The sequence below is a fragment of the Taurulus bubalis genome (assembly GCF_910589615.1).
Source record: "Taurulus bubalis genome assembly, chromosome: 4".
NCBI classification, from domain to species: Eukaryota; Metazoa; Chordata; class Actinopteri; order Perciformes; family Cottidae; genus Taurulus; species Taurulus bubalis.
In genome coordinates this window covers 23,728,009-23,744,771 of record NC_136592.1, presented here as the reverse complement: position 1 = coordinate 23,744,771, position 16,763 = coordinate 23,728,009, and the positions used below count along the sequence as shown (strand labels likewise).

Genomic DNA, 16,763 nt, shown 5'->3' with positions numbered 1-16,763 from the left:
ACCTAATGTCAGCTGGTGAAAGAGAGGATTGGTTGTTGATACCATCGCTGGCAGATCACATGTTCGATCCCCACTGGAGGACGTGTGACCTCTCTAAATTACCTTGAGGAAAACAGAGATCTGCTGGCCCATTCACTGTAACCTGCCTGAGGTTAGTTAAAAAAAAGGTACGGCTACTAAAACTGACAGATGTGCAAACTCATTTTAACCACAATTAAGTTCTAACAAAGTGCATACAAAATAATACGATATTTTGCTCTTTTTTTTCAATTTCTGAGCCTCGTTCCCTTTTTCTGGCTCTTATCCACTCTTTGACCTCACCGCGTTTAAGAGGAAAGCATAGACCTCTAGTGGTGAAGTGAGTCCTCTCACAGATTAATGCTTCACTGAGTTCACAAAAAACAATGTAACTAATTAGAATTGATATCATACTGAGGTTTACCAAATATATTTGATTATGTTATGGTTGTTCATCTATGTCAGAATTGCTGTTCCAATGTAACAAAGAACACACTTCAAATGGGACCTATTTACACAAACCTGGTGACCACAGATAGTAATCTGAATATATAAAAAAAGAAAAATGCATCAACATGCCCACACAAAAGATTGTTTGTCCCAAATAACCACAGAATTTCTCGGAAAACACTGAACAAAATTGTCCTCTTCATTGTGTTTGAAAAGGGCTGTAAAACTTTTAGATGACAAAGCAAAAGCTCCCCCGCTCCAGAAAAGTCCCCGCTCTGGTCTTTGAAGTCCCTTGAGTCTGATATAAGAGGAAATTCATGTCCTTTTGCTGCTTTGTTCTCTAGACCTGCCCAAAAGTGAGTCAAAGGAAATTTACAAACAACAGAAAAAGATAAATACCATGTTGTCAACAGTGTCATCACACAACCTCTCACAGCAAACACACCCTCAAGGAATCTCATTCTTTCTGTTTGACTAACTTGCAAATCAGGTCAGGTGCGTCAAGACATTGAGAAACTTTAATCATCGACCTTCCAGAAATGCTAAGCGATGTCTTAAATAATATGCTGATTGTACACATTGGTCTGTTTGCATATTTTGGGCGATACGAGTGAAAAATAAACAACTGGGGGTTGTGGAGTTAGAAAGAAGTGAGATTACCAGACTCTGGTCTGGCACTAAGTGGACAGTACAACAAATGCAAAACAATGCAATCACAATAAGGATCACATGACTGTGAGGCGGTGTTATGGAAAGCATTGTTGTACCTTTACAGTTTGTATTTTTGCGATTGCGTCAACACAAGCCAAATAAGACACAACACTTGTATGTCAAAATGAAACTCTGCCATTTCAACCTCACAATCCTTTTTCAGAATTGGTATTTTTGCAACAAAATGACGAACATGTGAACTATTTGAATGTACTTGATTTCTTTAGTACTTTGTATAACTTTTTAAATGTAGCACTTCAAACAGACTTCAGTGGAGCTCACTTCTTCTGGGGGAACTGTGCAAACATGGTCGTAAGAGGAAGAAGGAAGAGGACGAAGACAAGAACAGATGGAGACCAGGGATGACGTTACTTGTGATGTGGCCAGACCGAAACAGGGTGAGAAACCAAAGTCATTCACCATTCCTTACACTACTATTTTATTAATTTATCATAGCACTGTAATTGTATTTTGTTTGTGTGAAGTTACAGAAACATATTGTATTGATTCCTGTACTGTACTGCAATGATTTAAAAAAAAAAGTTGTATATATTTGTTCAGAATGGGTTACTGTAAATGTAGAGGACACATTGATCTGTATGTGACGATTCGCGTTTAAAGTTTTTTTTTATTAAATCAATACAGTAAGTTATTAAGAAACAGTGTGTATAGTGTTTTGCAAGAAGTCTGTTGCAGAATTGCAAACAAAATGCAAAGTGCACTTTTGGTGCACGACATAATTTTCATCAACAAATTATGTCTGTTAGAGATTATTCCCCAAATAAGTGTGTGGTAAATATATATAGTGAATATACTGCCATCATGTGTTCACTGAATGTACCACAGTTTGTGCTGAAATGAGGCTTCATATCATCAGGGACAGAAAGAGTACTAGAATATTCAAGTGGAAGTACTTTTACTTTAAATAAATGTAATTAAAAAACACAAAGAAAGGTGGGATTACAGTACAGTAATACAATATGGTGCTGTAAACTAATTGAAACCAAAAAAAGAGTATTTTTTGGTTAAAACATTTTTTATTGTAAGGGACGGAGGATGCTTTTGTTTCCCACTTTAAGGCTACATCACCACATCCACATCACAAGTGATGTTGTCCCTGGTCCCCCTCTTTTTTTCTTTTCCTCATCTTCTTCCTCTACCTCTTCCCTTCCCTTGCAAAGTTCGTACAAAGGAGGTGAGTTTACCTGAGGTCCATTTGTAGTGCTAACACGATTCGAAAAGAGAAGACATGCTGATTAACGCTATTTAATTTTTAGGAAAAATGGAGCCCCTTGTTTGGAGAATAAAATGTAATTTTACATAAACAAATAAATAATAAAATAAATAAGGCCACAACTGACAGTAGAATAATGTTATGTGACATACTGTACAATACATCCTCGTTGTTTACTTATTTTATCAAATGGGAGACCAATCTTGTTGAAATATAAACTACGGTCTTTCTTCGTCCTTTTTGGCCGCTCCGAGCACCCGTACCATAAAACAACGGCTCGATTGACGGCAGTCGCCCAACAGCAGGCTGCTGGGACAAGGCTCAGATATGAACTCCCTGGAACAGGCCGAAGGTAACTAAGACATAAAATAAACGACCACATGTTTTAGCCTCAGATCTATAATCACCAGAACAATCAAGCACTCGTGTCTTAAGAGGAGATTACAAAGTTAGCTAAAACGTTGAGTTAGCTGGCTAGTCCTCTAACGACACTTAGCATTTTTGCTAACTCAATAATACAGCAGCTTGTATGGCTCACACTAAGTTTTCCTTTATTCTGTTCATTCATTTAAACGATCGCAATCGTTTTGGGTATATATATATATAACAGGCATATTCAGTGTAAATCACAAGGATGATGCTAGGTTAAACCACCAGGCTGTTAAGTTCACATACAGTGTTTAACTAGCTTTAATTGTGCCCATGTATTTGTTTCAGACCTGAAGGCCTTTGAGAGAAGATTGACAGAGTACGTCTCCTGTTTGCAACCTGCAACAGGCAGGTGGAGAAGTAAGTCACTGTTGCTGGTGGTTGAATACAGACTTGTATGACAAACAGTATTGAGACTTATTCAATATAATGATTTGGTGGATCATGTTTTGTGTTGTTAACATGCATGTCATTCTGGTTTCAGTGATTTTGATAGTGGTGTCTGTTTGTACGGCTACTGGGGCGTGGAACTGGTTAATAGACCCGGACACACAGAAGGTCAGTATGATTAGTGTGCCATTTCTGGCTTTAAGGGGGGGGGGGGGCAAAGCGAATACACATAGTGCTCTTATTATTGAGCCTTACAATGACAATATAGCCAGCAGCTATAAACATGAGGAGTATCTTCCTAACATAGGAATTACAGCATTGAGACAATAAATGATCACCAGTTCACCATTTTTTCTTTCTTTTTTTGTTTTGTTCGGCCATTGACATCAACTCTGAAAACTAAGGGTTACAGCTGTGAATTATATCCCAGCAAAACCAATCCTGTCTTCAGGTGAATTCCTCTACAGCAGAAGTAAACATCTAATGAAAGCATCCAAGAGTTTTGATTGGAGCTGTTTTTCTTGCCCCAACCATATCAAGATGAGGGTTCATAAAACAGAATGCTGTGGCAATATTTTATGCTATTCCTTTACCCGATAAGGATGACAGGAAAAATGTGAAGGGATCCCTTTAAAGACAGACATGCTCAGACTCACAAATTTAACTTAAAATGTGTCATTTCGAACATTGTTTTTTCAATATTTCTCATGTCAGAGGTCAAAATCATATTGAGGTTCATAAGCAATTTTTTTGCTATGGCTTTTAACAGGAAATGGAATCGAGCATCACTTACTGCACTGTTTGTGACTGTGTAAATAGGTAGAGTGAAGAGACTAGGTATAACGCTCAGGCTACTTTTAACACTGACAGCCAGAATGCCACTGCTGCAATTCTGAATCTTAAGAGGTTCCTACATTTGAAATGTGGCTAAGGGAGCTAGGCAATGTGTTCCTCCTCAAAAACTAAGGAACATTTCCTCAACTAGATAGGACATTTTTTTGAAAATTCCATGGCTTAAAGGTAACTTAATCACTTACTAACTTTAAGTCTTTAGGGTAGATCAATTGCCATTGTTCCTGTGTCTATGTGCTGTTCTGTTTGTCATGTCAAAAACCTTTGTCAGAACATCTGCAATGTCCACAAAATGTCTTTTTTTTTTCTCCTCTTTGAAATTAGCCACTGTTTATAACCAAATGTCTCAAGGGACCCAATACATTGTTAAAACATGTTTCATTCCACTTAACTTTGATTTCCTAAACCGACTATAAATAAGATCTGTCAAAGTGAAAGTTGTGTTATTGACTTGAAGATGCACATTGCTGTGTTCTTCTGGTTCTGCAGGTTTCTTTCTTTTCATCACTGTGGAATCATCCCTTCTTCACCATCAGCTGCATTACTCTTATAGCTCTCTTCTTTGCTGGGATACACAAACGAGTTGTGGCACCATCAATGTATCCTTTTGTCTGTTGCAATTTATATGAAGTGGAGCATACAGGAAGGGTTTGTCTAATGGGCACTTTAATAACTAATTCATCATTGTTCACATTTTTGTCTGTCCGAGTTGAGCTCTTTGACATTTGCACCTTCAGTATTGCTGCCCGCTGTCGAACAGTTTTAGCAGAATACAACATGTCATGTGACGATGTGAGTTGACAAATCTCTTTGATGTTAATGACTCGTAGTTTGCGACAACTTTGTATTTTTGTAAAGATAACTTTTTTTTTGTTATGTTTGTCTTTTCACAGACGGGGAAACTTATTCTCAAGCCTCGACCGAATATCCAGTAACCACAAGTCTTTTAATTGTGTCACTCTGCTGATGTCATGATTGAAGATGAGCTCAGATCTGTTTATTTCTGTTTCCGATGTTGAGCATGTATTTTAATGAAATGTTTCTATTTTTTAACATTATTTACCAAATAAATACTTGAGTTGTAAGAACGGTCTCATTTTGTTTCATTACACGTAAAACATCTGTCTCTGGTTTATTTGCTGTTTATAAAAGACCAATTTCTCAATATGGCTTTACGTTTGCGTTTTTGCGTCCCCATGGTTTTGCGACAGCTTTTCTTGTTTCTGCTATCAACGACCACTTTACGGCAGAGAACAATTTTCCACATGGCCTCCAACTCGGCTGGAGCTTAAACGTGTGTTTTGGTCGCGAAGTCTGAGTGTACAAGTTGAAAAGAAGACAAATAACCACGTTGCATGCGCAGTTTGCACTTTAAATAAGGGCTGAAAATGGGTAAAAGTAAAACTACTAAGTTTAAACGTCCGCAGTTCAACGCAGTCGGATTGCCGGCGAATGCTGTGAAGGAAGAGGACGCCGAGGAAGAAGACCACGGAGAGGACAGCTGTCCAGCTGCGGAGTTGCTGGAGAAAGTAGGGTCATTAGAATGTAGCTAAAATAACCCTCTGCTGTTATGTTATACATCCTTGCGTGGTGGATAGGCATGTACACTCCTCAAACGGGGATATTATTTATTGGTGCTATTTTTTTATCAGTGGATTCATTTGAATGTGTGATTTCAGTAACTAAATGAACTTGTGTTGTGCTTTTATATATGTTATTATTACGAGAGCTGGATACAGTTATATATCATCATTCTAAAACAGGTCAATTTGCATAGTTACGTGTTTTGTATGTGCTTCCACAGTTGCAGAGTCCCAGCGCCGATGTGCGAGAGTTTGCGTGTGCCAGCATTTCTCGGGTGGTGCAGCAGAGTCAGACTATCCCAGGATTCCTCCAGAGGGATGCCGTCAGGCGCCTCGGGCCCATGCTGCTGGACAAGAGTCTGGCCGTCAGGGAGACTGCCGCCGGGGCGCTCAGGTGAGCCGGCGTGGACGTCCACCAGCAAAAACCACGAGCAGGACTAGGTCTAGTCGTTTGGGAAACGGGGCCCGCAATAACTTGTGGCAACTACATACAGCTCCTGGAAGGGACGTAGTTGTTGTTTGCAGACCTGTAACTATCAACCGGTCAGCCTCCTGGGAAAGCGAGATCATAACAGATGGAATCTCCCCGGCCAGTATCTTAAATGACGAAACAGCGCCATCAGCCCATAGGCACTTTGCTGTGGCTGCAAATGGTATTGCAGCTCGTTTCCCTTTTGCCTCCTGGGAGTCCAGACTCAACATTAAGAAATATCAAAACGACAAAACAATCGGTTTCAATCACACGACACAACTAAACAGTTAATCAGTTGCAGCTATGGCCATAATACATACGATTTAGCCTACAGCCCACCTCACCAATCAGCATAAAACAGATACAAGTTCCTTTTTATTTGGATATTTCATGAGCATCCGTTTTAGTTTTTGGAGTTATCCAAACTTAAAAAAACATATCAAAGCAATTTAAAATCTGAAAACCATATCTAGCAAGTTTCTCGTAGAGGGACTATGTGTTTCAGACTTGGGAATGGCCAGAGAATACAAGTAGAAACCCTCACTGAGACCAGGCCCACTTGGACCAAAATACAGCTGGACTAGTTTGTATAATTTGTAGGTTGTTGTGCCAACCTGGAGCTACTGAGTGGACACAATTATGTAAGTGATGCTGTCTGTGGTCCGGAGGGTTATTACCATGGAAAGGCTCATATATACTTATAAATACTTTCAAATGCATTTGCCATGTTTCTTCCACGTTTTGCTGTATGAAAAAAAGAAAGTGCTGTTTTTTTGTGTGTGTGATTTGATGATTCCTGTTAATACTTTCTTATTAAATGTTAGATACAGTTATACAATATGGTATATACTATCGCCCTCCAGTACACCTTAACCCAGGGTTTATGCATGTACTAGACATGAAAATGAGACAGTCGCTCACAGCCCCCCCTCCCTCCTCCAGGCTCGCCCCTTACTTACACAAGCACAAACACAAACAGCATCTTCAACAGCGAATCATCCTCCGACTGAACGATGAGTGTGTGTCTCTCCCTGACAGGAATCTGAGTGCATGCGGAGGTCAGGATGCGTGCGAGGACATGGTGAAGCATGACGTCATGACTCCTCTGACAGCACTGCTTAAAGAGGTGAGACTCGCCCGCCGCTTTTAGCTCACCCCATCACTTCAGTTCCTCCTCATCAGCAGCTGTTACAGCATGCGACCATATCCTCAGTAACTCTGTTTTAATTCCAGGGCAAAGCCAGTCACAATTGGTGACAATCTCTGCCCCCACACAAAAAATTGCCTTCTCACTGTTGACCTATGTGTGAGGCCAATAGATTCCTTGAAACAAACTACATTGGACTGAATTCATTTCAAGTCACCCACCTTTTCAGATGTATTTTCATGATATAGAGTCAACACATTTTTCAGATGGATGATGCCAAAGTTTGTACCTGTTTCACTCATGGCTTTGTTGTCGTTGTTTATCTGCAACTCGCTGTTGTTTTCCTTTCAGAGCTGTGCTGGTTTTGAGAGCGCTGCGGTGGCGATGAAAGACCAGAAGAATGCAGTGGAGGATGTAGCCAACGAGGCCGTGAACCTATTGTGGAATCTATGGTAAGCCAAGAGGTTGTGCAAGCTGGTCGACAGCAGTGTTCTTTGAGAGCTGCCCCGTGTCACCAGTCAGTTAGCTAAATAGGTGTCTATTGCGCCATCATTTTACACTTCACCCCAGTTAGATTTTTTTTGTCCATCCAGAAAATGTTGCTCTTAGTTTATCTTACAGTTTGACACTGTAAGTGCCACTTATTCAGTCATGCAAAGACGCTGCATGATGTCTTTCCGTGTGCATTTGCCTCTTCTCCGTCTGACTGTCGTGTTTGTGGTGTCCTTTCAGTGAGAGCAGCAGTCAGTCGCTGTCTGTGTTCAACAAAGTGGGTCTTCTGGATTTGGTTGTCCAGTGTTTGGAGAGACACCCACAGAACATGGAACTGGCCATATCTGCTGGTAGGGCTAATTAACATGCTCTTAATTTGTGTTCATAATTTGATTTTATGAAGGTGTGTGTGTGTGTGTGTGTGTGTGTAACTATTTGGGTTCCTCAAGTGTTTGTATGTCTCTCCTCTTTGTGTTCGGGCAGCGCACTGTTTGCACACTGTGACTGAGGATAACCCAGAGCTGCTCTGCAGCTTGAACGCTGCAGTGCTTGGAGTCATGGAGAGCGTGTTGCTGACATCTCAGCCAGACATGGCGCACACACTCCTCAGGACATTGGCTGCAGGTACAGTTTGTCTCTTTTGTTCTTTTACACACAAAAATACATTCTTCAAAACTGACACAAGTTGAAAGACTTCTGCGGACCGAAGCTGCCTGTAATATGTTTTAGTAGTGCTTCCTCAGCTCTAACTCTGCCTGCTGTGCCCCTCCAGGGACATTGTGGAACATGAAGGGCAGTTTGCCCGCTGCCCGTCAGGCCCAGACCCTCAACGCCGTGGTGGCCACCTTGTCACAGTGCCTGGATCTTGACACCGGTACACTGGTACCTGAACTCAGACAAGCAGAAGAGGTCCGTCACAGAAACACACCGGCTGCGGCAGGCGAAGAAGACCAGGCTGCAGGAGAGCTCGCTGTGGCGGAGATGGACGAGGAGGAGGAAGCACCGAAACGTAACAGGAATGGAAAGGCTGCAAGAGTTGATAACGACTTCTCTGACCTTTTGCCTGTAAGTGGCGTCTATCATTAAGCACTCTAAATGTTGCTGTTCCTCTTTAAACAAACATCAGGCTGTGAGCCCCTCTGTTCATACAAGTTGAATGCAGTAAATCACTTTCGTCAGAGAGATTTTGAACTGCAAAGAATAACATCATCTTGCACTTACTCATTAACAGCACTATTCACAAATGTCCACAAGTGTGAAGACTCGGTCTCAATCAAGTGTGAAAGACAATGAATAACAAAACATACATAAATTGATAAACTGATTTAAGCTGATTCTAACCGGGTGTCAGCATAACTGTAAGTGAATGTAAAGATGTCTGCCTTCTCTCAATTATAATGGAACAATATGGCACTCGGCCACAAAAGTGCCAAAAAAATGAAATTTGAAAAACTCAACAGCAATGTCATGAAACAGGTCACACCAAGGTCCGGATTATTTGAGTCATCTGATCATTATTCGAGGAAAGAGACTGTTTGCTGTTGAGTTATTTTTATTTATTTTTTTATGTATTTTTCGTCGCTGTGTGCATCACAAGCCGATTACCATATAGTCCTATTATACCTTAGGCAATTCACTCCAAACAAGAAGAAGAAAGTGTGCTTTTGATTTTGACTCCTTTTTTGTGTCAAACTCTCACCATCTCTTATAAGTTGTGTATATATTAGGGCTGCAACTAACGATTATTTTAATAATCGATTAATCGATGAATCGGATACAACATTTTTTTTTATCAAAAAAAACGTTCATTTCCAACCCTTTATTCAAAAACAGAAGTGACAGTGCAAAACATCTTCAGAAAGTGCACAAACAGGTTGCTCCTTGAACATCCCTGAGCTGTTAATTAAAACAATAAAATGGACTAACACTAAAAACATACACATGTATGCTTTACATCTGCCAAACGTGAGTCCTTTTTACTGTAATTGATCCCTCCAGAGGCTGCATTTACATGCCCTGCTTTATCAATATGTATGAAATACTGGGATAGAGGGAAGCTGTACTGCTCCATATAGAGCGTCCTCTTCCTTAAACTCTTTCATTCTGGGTCTCTTATGACCACGACGTCACGTTGTTGGCTAAGCCCAACTACGTGATTTGCTTCATTCTACTTTGAGTAAAAAAAAAAAAACTGCAGCCAGATCCGCCGGTGAGCCGGTTTAACATTAACGAGTGAGAGCGTGATCTGAACCAGACCGGGGGGTGACGGCATGTTTCATCACGTTACGTTTTTTTACAAGCAAGACTGAACTGTAACGGAACATAAAGTAACTTTAACGACAATACACAACCCAAACACGTTAGCTAGCGTGATAGCAAGCTGACTAGTTTCCATTAAAAACAAGTTTGAGGAACACAAAGACGCTCATTGGCCAAGACTCGACTCGTCAAAGATCTTCTATTTTTGAGAAAATCACAACCTCAGCTTTTCTCGCGTCTCACTCCAATCTCAGAAACGCTGGCCGGCCAGTTACACTGCTCCGCTCTTTTTTTTCCTCCGCGACTTATTGCCCGGCGTAATAATCGCGCGACACAATGAATCGATAATGAAATTCGTTGCCAACACTTGCTAAACAATTTTTATCGTTGTTGCAGCCCTAGTGTATATATATATATATATATATATATATATATATATATATATACATATATATATATATATATGAGACCAGATCTTTTCAAGGAGAAAATTAGGCCACTTTAGAGCTCTAAATGAAATGCAGTGTCTCCCCAGTTAACGTTTAAGAACTATATCAATTGCGTAATTAACAAAAGGGACTGCCGAGGCTCTTGCAGATAAGACGTTTGCCCTCAGCTATAACGTTGTCAATCTTATGACGTGACGTGTATGGCCGTCTGTTTTTATGCCGATTAAGCGACCCGGTAATGCATTTTGTCGGACTTAATGCTCGTTGAAATGCTGGTGTATGAATCATCCTGGAGTGCGAGCCAGACTGACTGAGCAGACAAACTGTCTGGTTCGGTGGAGACAATTGTGGACACTCGGCAAGGTTCAACTGGGGACCAGCTACTGGCTTCCAGCACGCTGACAATCCCCAGACCTGACCTCGGCGAGACAGAGCTGTCCCTCTCATCTCAGTCACAACGAGAGCCCCAGGATTGCGGGTGACATTCATGTCGACGTTCCCAAAAATCCCCAGTAATATTTGTAGGTTACGCAATGAGGGTTATCTCGATTTAAGCTTTTGTCTTTCTGGTGAAGCAGTGTAAGAAGACAATTACAGGATGTAATTCTCCGTCCCGACACTGCGAAACAAACCCAAACTGAATCGATAGGTTCTGCTTAAGTGGCGACATCGAAGCGGGTTCCAGTCATAGTTCAAAAAGTACACACATGCCTGAGTATGTCTGTAGTAATAAATCTCCGCTTTGCGTCGGGCTGCTGAACTCAGACGTGTGATAACAGTGCTAACAGTCATCGCTTTGGTAGGATGTTGACTCACATGGCCGCTTGTTTTTGTCCAGAGGGACAAGGAGGAGCTGAAGGAGGCAGTGGCCTTGCTGACAGCCCAGCAAACGTCCTTAGAGATCATCGTCAACATGTGCTGCTCTGACGGTGAGTTTTGTGGACATGGACAGCAGTGCTGACCCCGGGCACTTTTCATCAACATTATTTATTGTTACAGATGTATGCGCACATCGGAAAGGCTATTATAACAATAAATATACTAAATTCATTAATTTGAGTGCATAAATGCCCTTTGTCATCCTGCAGCATTGGTGGCATTTGTTTATTATCTCCTCGATCAATTATTTGTATATGTGCCTTTTAAGACCCTTCTGACGACGAGTGGGAGGAGGAGTCGAGCAGTGACGAAAGCGACATGGGTCCGGATGGCCTGTGTGATGGCGTGTCCAATCTTATGTCTCCACTGTGTTTGTCAGCTGAGGTGCACGAGGCCTTGATCAACCACAGCATCCCAGAAAAGGCAAATACCTTTCTGCTTCATCATTAACACATTGCGTCAGAATGTTTAGACAAGCATGTGAATGTAATTAAATTGTCATTTTGTCCAAAACCCCTGAAATATGGTTCCAACTATGTGACGAACCGCACCCATCTTCTCCCTGAACAGATCAAATTACCTTATATGAAACCACACTAAATGGTATAATCATGATTGTAGTAATATCTTCTTTTTCTTGATTCAAGGTCCTCAAAAGGACTGAGATGCCCAGGAAGGAAGCTATGGATGTGTGCCAACAGATTCCCTCCTGGAGAGGCCTGATAAAAAAGTAATCCTCTCACTTCTCATCCTTACTTTAGCCTCTGGGGGTCAACGTCCAATGTTTCAGGACTGCCTCTCCTGTGCGACAGTCATTTATTACACTCCGATAAGCAACTTGAGACGTGAGAATTGAGTTTGAGTTGTGAGACGACAACTACAATCAGATTGTTTCATGTTTCAATGCAGAAAAAAACGCTAAATTGTTATCAGACGACAGCCGATTGGTTCCAAGATTGCATTTGGACCGAAGGGTTCCGCCTCCTGCTCTCCACACGGTTTACATGCATGCAACAAAAGCCCGCTCAAAAGAAACCAGAACGGCTCCGATACCAACATCTTCTCCCATTCCCTACTTATTCTGCATTGATATGCAGATATTTGTTTCTAGCAATAACTCTTTGGACAAACGGCATCTTTTCTGCTTTTCTTAAGGATACAGCGGGTGCAGTCCCGGGCACTGACGTGCCTCCATAGCATCCTCTCCACCATGGACGCAGAGTCTCTGGGAGGAGCGGCAGCCCTGCAGGCAGCAGCACAGCATCTTTCCACGCTGGTTTTTGGTGCAGCAGGTCTCACATTTATCACTTATAATACAGCACATTTAATTTTCACTGAAACACGTATATCCATTTAGGTCAAAAATACAACTTTGAGGCAAAACTGTAAAAAAAGTGAAAACCACAATATTATCACAGCAGACGAATGAATGTGTATTCCTAGAGCAATCTGGCAGCAGTAAAGAGTTGCAACATTGAAGCATGTAATACATCTGTTTAGTAAGGTCAATTTACTTTCGTATGTTTCAGAGATACCCAAAGACGAGGAGTTCCTGGAGGCCGTCATAAGCGCCATGCGGTCTCTCTTACAGATGATTGCCTCCAAAAATATCCCCCAGGTACAAAATGCTCCGCAGCTTCAGTGTTTTCTCTTAGTGATTTGGAACATTTTCATTTACGGGTCATTTTTAAGGGTTACTCCAGCAATCTGGTATTGCACTTCCGGAAAGTTGCATTTCTCACAAGTGACAGAATAAATAAAGAGGAATTAAATGAAAAAGAATGGACCACATCTCTGCGGCAGATTTTAGTCCCTTGTATGGGTCTAGTAGACAAAATGCGGTGTCCTACATTTCCCATAATGCAACTCAATAGCATCCTTATGCCGTGTTTAAACCAAAAGAGTTTGCGAATTTTCGCAACACTTTTTCGCCCGAGTTTACTCGCTCGACTTTACTCGCTCGACTTCATGTGGTTAATTCAACCATTCGCTGCGGAAAGGGTGTGGGGCTTATCTCCGTGGCTCTACTCTGTGAAAACATTTACCATTTCCGCCATTCACCATTTAAATAACCACTAGTTCTGCTTTATACTTGTTGAGGAATTCCCACACACGTCGGAACATCAAACGCCCCCGTGTCTGGATTCATATTATTATCCGTAGTTGCACACAGCTCCGACTCCTCCAGGACGAGGGTCTGAATGAAGCAGCTTCTAGCGCTCCTTCAGCGGACCAGCAGTTTGCTTCAGTAACGGCAGGACGGCGGTGATGCCGGGCGGAGCTTCTCAACGCCGATTGGCTTTCGCATTTCGTCGGGCGAATTATTCTCTGGAGTTGAAATATTTCAACGCCAGCGAAAAGGCAAAAAAGCTTTTTCGCAACCATTCGCGTCTGTGCATTGACTTAACATGTAATCTGGTCGCGCGAATATTTCGCAACTCTTTTTGTGTGAACACGGCATTAGTTAGACTTATCATGTCCGGTAAATGTGCACACCTTTTAAACAGCACACCTGTCGTTCGTGATGACACCCAAGCTGAAATGACCCTGATGACATCACCAGGGGTTATTTTCTTTTTAGAGAGAGCACATTATACAACTGTTTTAACAGGCTACAGACATGACAAGAAAACTGAAAACTGAATAGGCCCTTTTAAACCTATATCAGTGCTTGTTGACAGCGTTGACTGAATAAATACAGAGGCAACATAGAAGCTAGACTTTGTTCCTACTGCCAGTTGGCACTAAACCCTGTTGACCGTGTGTGGTTGGTTTTGTTTTTGTCAGTGTATGACCCCCCCGCAGCTGATGAGTCTGAGCGAAGCTGCCACCCGCTGCAATGTGGTCAGTGTGAGAGTCAACGCCGTCGCCATTTTGGGCATCACTGGCAGCACATTAGCCAAAGAGAAGGGCACTGCTGAAACCCTTCAGGTAAACTCTTTCTCTCCTTTTCTTCTCTTGGAATATTTGTTCTACCTCTAAGAAAACTCTGCTCCCACAGATGATTGGAAACGCCTTACTTCAAGTTGCCACAAAGGACGCCAACCTGGTTGTGAACGGAGAAGCCCTGGACGCCTTGTTTGATGTTTTTGCAGATGGAGACGAGGCAGAGACAGCTTGCAAACACATCCAGTTACTACCAGCACTGAAGGCACTTCAGCCGGTGTTCAAGGCCAAGGTACCAGAGGCTTATTTCTTTCTACTGAACCACAGGTTCTGTTTTTCACAATTCCTAAATGCGTTTTCAAGATAACCCATCCCTCTTCCACTGCCAAACATCATTGTTTCTCCGTCTTGTATTGCCTACAGTGGCTTCATGGATTTTTATCAACCATAATACTTCAGTGCATGTGTTCCCTTGTTTTATGAAAATGTATGAGATTTTTACATTTTAAATAATTATTTATTTATTTTTTCTTCTAGATTCGTAAAGAAGGAAGAGGCAAGTACAGCCCCCAACAGCTGTGTGTGCTAGACAACATCAAAGTCAACCTGAGAAGATTCATTGGTTATCTGGAGAAGGTGGTGAAAAAATAACAATTAGACATGTTAAAGTTGTACCCGTTTGGTTTGGACGGATGCGCTAACAGGAGCAGAGAATGAAACAGAACGTGGTTGTGAAACCATCAAGTATTTATTTTATCTTGGTAGTATACCATTTGTTTTTGCTTGGTTTTCAAAGTTTATATTCTCTAAATAATGATTTACTGTTATACTTGATGTGAAGTTGTATTTGTTTTTGAGGAAGATCTGTAGAAAATCAGATATTAGTTAGTAGTTACTGCAACTACTGCAGTAAAGAGTCTTTACCCAAAATGGTTGTCAAACTTGAATTTGCATAATGTAATGTACCTCAGTGACATTTTTATTCAGCCGTGTAGAGCTGTCACACGGTTTCGATATATGTGCCCTTGATTTTGTCTCACGGTTTCATTTGGCCAAACATTGATTTTCATTAGTTTTCAGTTCTACTTCAAGAAGTGGGAGGTAAAGCTATTGTACATTACAGGCTCGTTAAAGGAAGGATTGTAATGTCAGCTATGTAGTGACAAAGAGAAGATTTTTGTGTTATGGATATTGTGTCATAGAATCATAATTATGTTGGGAAAGAAATTGGCTTGTTTAAAGCTAAACACCAAAAAATTACTGTCATTTCAGTAACCTACTAAGCTGAAAGGGTTCGCCATGTTCACTGCCAAGGTTGTGATAACATTAAATCTATTAGTACAGGCGTATTAGCCTTAAGAAATATGCACATATTCTTTATCTCAGCCACTCTGAGGTCCCTTCACTTCCCATCTGTTGCATTAATTGCACAGTGGTGACTTTTGGCGTGGTATTTTTGTGACTTCCTCTGTCTGCAAGTCACTAAGACAGCCTTTCTACTTTCTACTGCAAGTATTCTTGTTGTAAAATACATTCGGTTTTACTAATACCAATAACTGAGATTACTTTTCTACAACTGTGCAGGTTTGAAATATGTAAATCCAGGATAATGCCGTCTATTTTGCACCAGATCCATAGTTTATCATGCTTCGAGTAGCTGAAAAAGTCGACTCATTAGCTTTCTTTCAGGCAGTAAGTGGTAAAGATTGTATGGTGACTTGCACCCACAAATGCCATTTAATTTAAATGAAAATGTCAATAAACTGTGTGATAGCACCAGGCACAGCTTCTCTGCATTCCCACACCTGTTCAGGGATCAAATTGCATGTAATTAAGAACAATTTCAAGATCAATTTGAGGGCGATTATGTCATCAGGCTGTGAATAAAGGCTTTTTTGAAAAAAATACTGATCTTTTTTTAGCATTTCCTTAAGTGTTTGTAACATGGGTATATATTTAGAATTAGTGCTGTGGCGATAATATGATTGATCAATGAAGCAGATCGACAGGAAAATTATTTTCTTTTTCTTTATTAGCTTCTTTTTGCCATCACTGTATGAAATATCTTTAGGTTTTAGACTGGTGGACGGAAAAAACAATGTGTCCCCTTGGGAAATTATGAGATAATATGAATTATTGACCGATTTGTTGATAGTGACTAAATCATTGTTATAGCCCTATTAGAATTGTGTAATGCCACTAGTTACCTGCAATCGTTTTAACCTAGTATTATATGCAGTGTATATTTACATCATGGGAGTTTTGTCTCAAATGCACCCTAAAAACGTGCACAATCATAGCATATGTTGAATTCAGTAGTGTTAACAGTCAAAAATATGTGCGGCTTGAAGTAGTATTATGAAAAAACGTAAAACGGGTTCACGTTGTAGTACTTTAAACACCGTGTCCATTTCCTTTTGATGAGGGAGTAATGCATCAGATGTTATGTAACAAAAAGCAGTTGTCTGTTGCGTAACTACGCCCCGCCCCCTTTTTTACTCGCTCCGCACAT

The 16,763-nt window shown here is 41.0% G+C and overlaps 2 protein-coding genes across 3 annotated transcripts; both read left to right on the top strand.

The window, feature by feature from the left end:
* Positions 1 to 1,401: 1,401 nt before the first annotated feature.
* Positions 1,402 to 5,163, top strand: cnep1r1 (CTD nuclear envelope phosphatase 1 regulatory subunit 1). 2 transcript variants are annotated; one of them, XM_079217292.1, is made up of 6 exons: positions 1,402 to 1,577; positions 3,131 to 3,202; positions 3,327 to 3,400; positions 4,574 to 4,683; positions 4,822 to 4,876; positions 4,978 to 5,163. In XM_079217292.1, exons 1-6 carry the CDS (start codon positions 1,529 to 1,531, stop codon positions 5,017 to 5,019), a joined length of 402 nt encoding a protein of 133 aa, XP_079073418.1. In that variant the 5' UTR covers positions 1,402 to 1,528; the 3' UTR covers positions 5,020 to 5,163. The 2 variants fall into 2 exon arrangements, with proteins under 2 accessions (XP_079073418.1, XP_079073419.1); XM_079217293.1 differs by lacking the exon at positions 1,402 to 1,577 and adding an exon at positions 1,833 to 2,765.
* Positions 5,164 to 5,472: 309 nt separating this feature from the next.
* heatr3 (HEAT repeat containing 3) lies at positions 5,473 to 16,121 on the top strand (the record flags this gene model as incomplete). Its single annotated transcript, XM_079216699.1, has 15 exons — positions 5,473 to 5,613; positions 5,889 to 6,061; positions 7,178 to 7,265; positions 7,638 to 7,738; positions 8,019 to 8,128; positions 8,262 to 8,402; positions 8,551 to 8,843; positions 11,325 to 11,415; positions 11,634 to 11,788; positions 12,013 to 12,095; positions 12,521 to 12,657; positions 12,895 to 12,983; positions 14,153 to 14,296; positions 14,367 to 14,543; positions 14,789 to 16,121. The coding sequence occupies 15 exons, from the start codon at positions 5,473 to 5,475 to the stop codon at positions 14,900 to 14,902; spliced, it is 2,037 nt and encodes a 678-aa protein (XP_079072825.1). The 3' UTR covers positions 14,903 to 16,121.
* Positions 16,122 to 16,763: the final 642 nt, after the last annotated feature.

Bases quoted from the DNA above. Each gene is read 5' to 3' on its own strand.
- cnep1r1 (XM_079217292.1), top strand. From the start codon at position 1,529: ATGGAGACCAGGGATGACGTTACTTGTGATGTGGCCAGACCGAAACAG. The intron at 1,578-3,130 runs GTGAGAAACCAA...TATTTGTTTCAG, and splicing joins TGTGGCCAGACCGAAACAGG to ACCTGAAGGCCTTTGAGAGA. The intron at 3,401-4,573 runs GTCAGTATGATT...CTGGTTCTGCAG, and splicing joins TAGACCCGGACACACAGAAG to GTTTCTTTCTTTTCATCACT.